Source organism: Vespa crabro, chromosome 2 (assembly GCF_910589235.1).
Source record: "Vespa crabro chromosome 2, iyVesCrab1.2, whole genome shotgun sequence".
NCBI classification, from domain to species: domain Eukaryota; kingdom Metazoa; phylum Arthropoda; class Insecta; order Hymenoptera; family Vespidae; genus Vespa; species Vespa crabro.
In genome coordinates, this window is record NC_060956.1 from 2,285,001 (window position 1) to 2,287,500 (window position 2,500).

General features: G+C 37.0%; 1 protein-coding gene across 1 annotated transcript in view; it reads left to right on the forward strand.

Moving 5' to 3' along the window:
* The window catches only part of LOC124421828 (LIM homeobox transcription factor 1-beta-like), a 10,056-nt gene that overhangs the window by 103 nt on the left and 7,453 nt on the right, over positions 1-2,500 (forward strand). Inside the window, exons 1-2 of the mRNA XM_046957472.1 lie at positions 1-389; positions 1,593-2,012. The exon at positions 1-389 is cut by the window's left edge and continues 103 nt beyond it. Coding sequence (XP_046813428.1) covers positions 170-389; positions 1,593-2,012 — 640 coding nt within the window. The 5' untranslated portion in view covers positions 1-169. The remainder of the gene's footprint in view (positions 390-1,592; positions 2,013-2,500) is intronic.

A 2,500-nucleotide genomic window follows, 5' to 3' on the forward strand; every position in this document is an offset into this window, starting at 1 on the left:
TCTCACACACACAGACACACTTTTTATCATCTCTTTCGTTTGTGATAATCTTCGATGAAAAACATGTGTTCGTTTTGTATATCGGTGATCCTGAAAGAGATTCGTTCATTACGAAACTCGATTCTCGTAGAGGAGGTCCTCCGTGTCCTCTCTTGAGATTTCCCGCGCGATGTACGACACCGTACGTATCGAGGGACCAATAAAGTGTTGCCAGATCGCGTGTTCTCTTCTCGGGATCGTGCGACGATTGGTGAAGTCTATTCGTGACACAATGTTGGAATTCTTTACGCCAGTGCCAGGTTCATTGAATCGGCAGCCCGAACCGGGACAGCCCGTACCTGCCGGACCATCGCTTCCATTTCGTTCAACGGGGGACAACAATAACGCAGGTCAGTTTTATCTATGATCAAAGGGAAAAAAAGGAAAGAAGGTGGTGGTAGTGATGGTGGATGGGTGGGGGGTGGGAAAGAACTAATATCTAGATTAGAAAATGGCGATGGGAAAACGACGATGGACCTGTCCGACGCCTACTGATGATAGAACTGCAAATTGCAAATTTCATCCACGTCCATATCGTTCGTTTTCTTTCGTCTTCTTTTTTTCTTTTCCTTTCTTTTTTTTTTCTTTTTTTCGTTTCCATTCTTTTCTTTTCCTTTCTACATCGTCAAATGAATAATTTTCTTTTAATACGTTCGCATAGAAATAAAGAAAACATAATGAATCGTACGTTTTGATTTACGTCAATCGTCAATTCAACGATACGACAATTAAAACGTAAAAGTACGATTTATTTATCGAACGAGCGTGAATGTTTATAAGATTGAATGATTTTTCTTTTTCTTTTCTTTTCTTTTCTTTTTTTTTTTCGTCAAAGGACAATCCGATCAAAAGGACCCTTCAAAATATCGTAACGACTTTGTTATTATTATAACGTATCCAATCAAATCGTAAAGTTTTATTAAACGCCGTTACACATGCACGTAACTATTTTAATTTCTATATCGACTAAATCCTTTTCCCATTAAATAATTCTAATCCCTCAACGAATCGATCCCGTTATCGTTTTATCAGCGTTATCCGGCGATAAGAGTTTGAATAAATCTCAATGTGTTTCTCCATATCTCGTCGTATGTCTTTCTTTCCTCTTTTTTTTTTGTCCTTTTTTTTTTATCCCCTTCTTCTTTCTTTACTTCTCTTTTATTTATTTCTTTTTTTTTTTTTTTTCTTTTCATCTTGAAATCTTTAAATACCTTCAAGAGGTCGGACATAAATCATAATTAAGGTGGGGGTAGGGTGAGGAAGGGAGAGTGAAGGACAAGATGTGGTACTTTCTAAAGATCCTTTTATCTATTTAAATTCTAATATTTTTTCTGAGAAAGTACGTTAATACTTTTGTTCGAAAAATTCTTTGAAATAAAGATTACAAATATACCTTTGAATGGACTTTATTGATGTTTCCTATTGAAATGGATTTATAATTATTTCTAAAAGTAATAAAAATTTCTAAACATGATCAGTTAGTCGTTGTAAATGAATGTAATAAAATAAAATGTGAAAGTCAATAATTCAAGTCTCTAATAACAATTTTACAGAATCTTCGGTTTCCGTCAAAACGGAATCCGGGCTACTGGAAACGATCTGTGCTGGATGCGGGCGTACGATCACGGATAAGTACGTGATGAGAGTAATGGAAAGAAACTATCACGAGGAGTGCCTCTCCTGTGCGGCATGTGCCGCACCGTTGTCGCAATCCTGTTTCATACGTGACCTCAAGTTTTACTGTCGATCCGATTACGAGAGGATCTTTAGCGTTAAGTGCGCCCGATGCATGGAGAGGATCAGCTGCAGCGAGATGGTCATGAGAGTTGCCGGCTTGATCTTCCACATGGAATGTTTTGCCTGCTGCATGTGCGGCCAACCGTTACAAAGAGGCGCTCATTATATTTTGCGTCAGGGACAACCGATCTGCATTCAGGACTTGGAACACGAGCTTTACATGAAAAGTCCACAAGGTTAGTCAAAACAAACGAATAAATATGAATATAGATCTCTTTAAATTCTATTCAACCTAATTTTTTCCTTAATGTTCTCTAACTCTTTTCTCTTTTTTTTTCTTTTTTCTTTTTTTTTTTTTCTCTATGCTCACTATCACCCTTCCCATCCCTTCCACCCTCCATCACTTCCTCTTTACCACTACACAACATCACAACAAAGCACACCACATCAGATCATATCATCGGCTTATTATTAATCAACGAAGAAGATTCACGCGATTATACTTCTTCGAAGATCATTATATAACGTTTTATATCTTGAAATCGTACCCCATATAAATCGCCCCCGTATAATATCACGATTTAGGTTACCACTATTTGGATCTATTCTTAATGGATTATTTCTCGTGAATGTTTCTCTCTTACGTATGGAACACGTGAGATTGATCAAATCTATATATATATATATATGGGTATTATTCGTAGAAGAAGGTAGGTGTGTTATA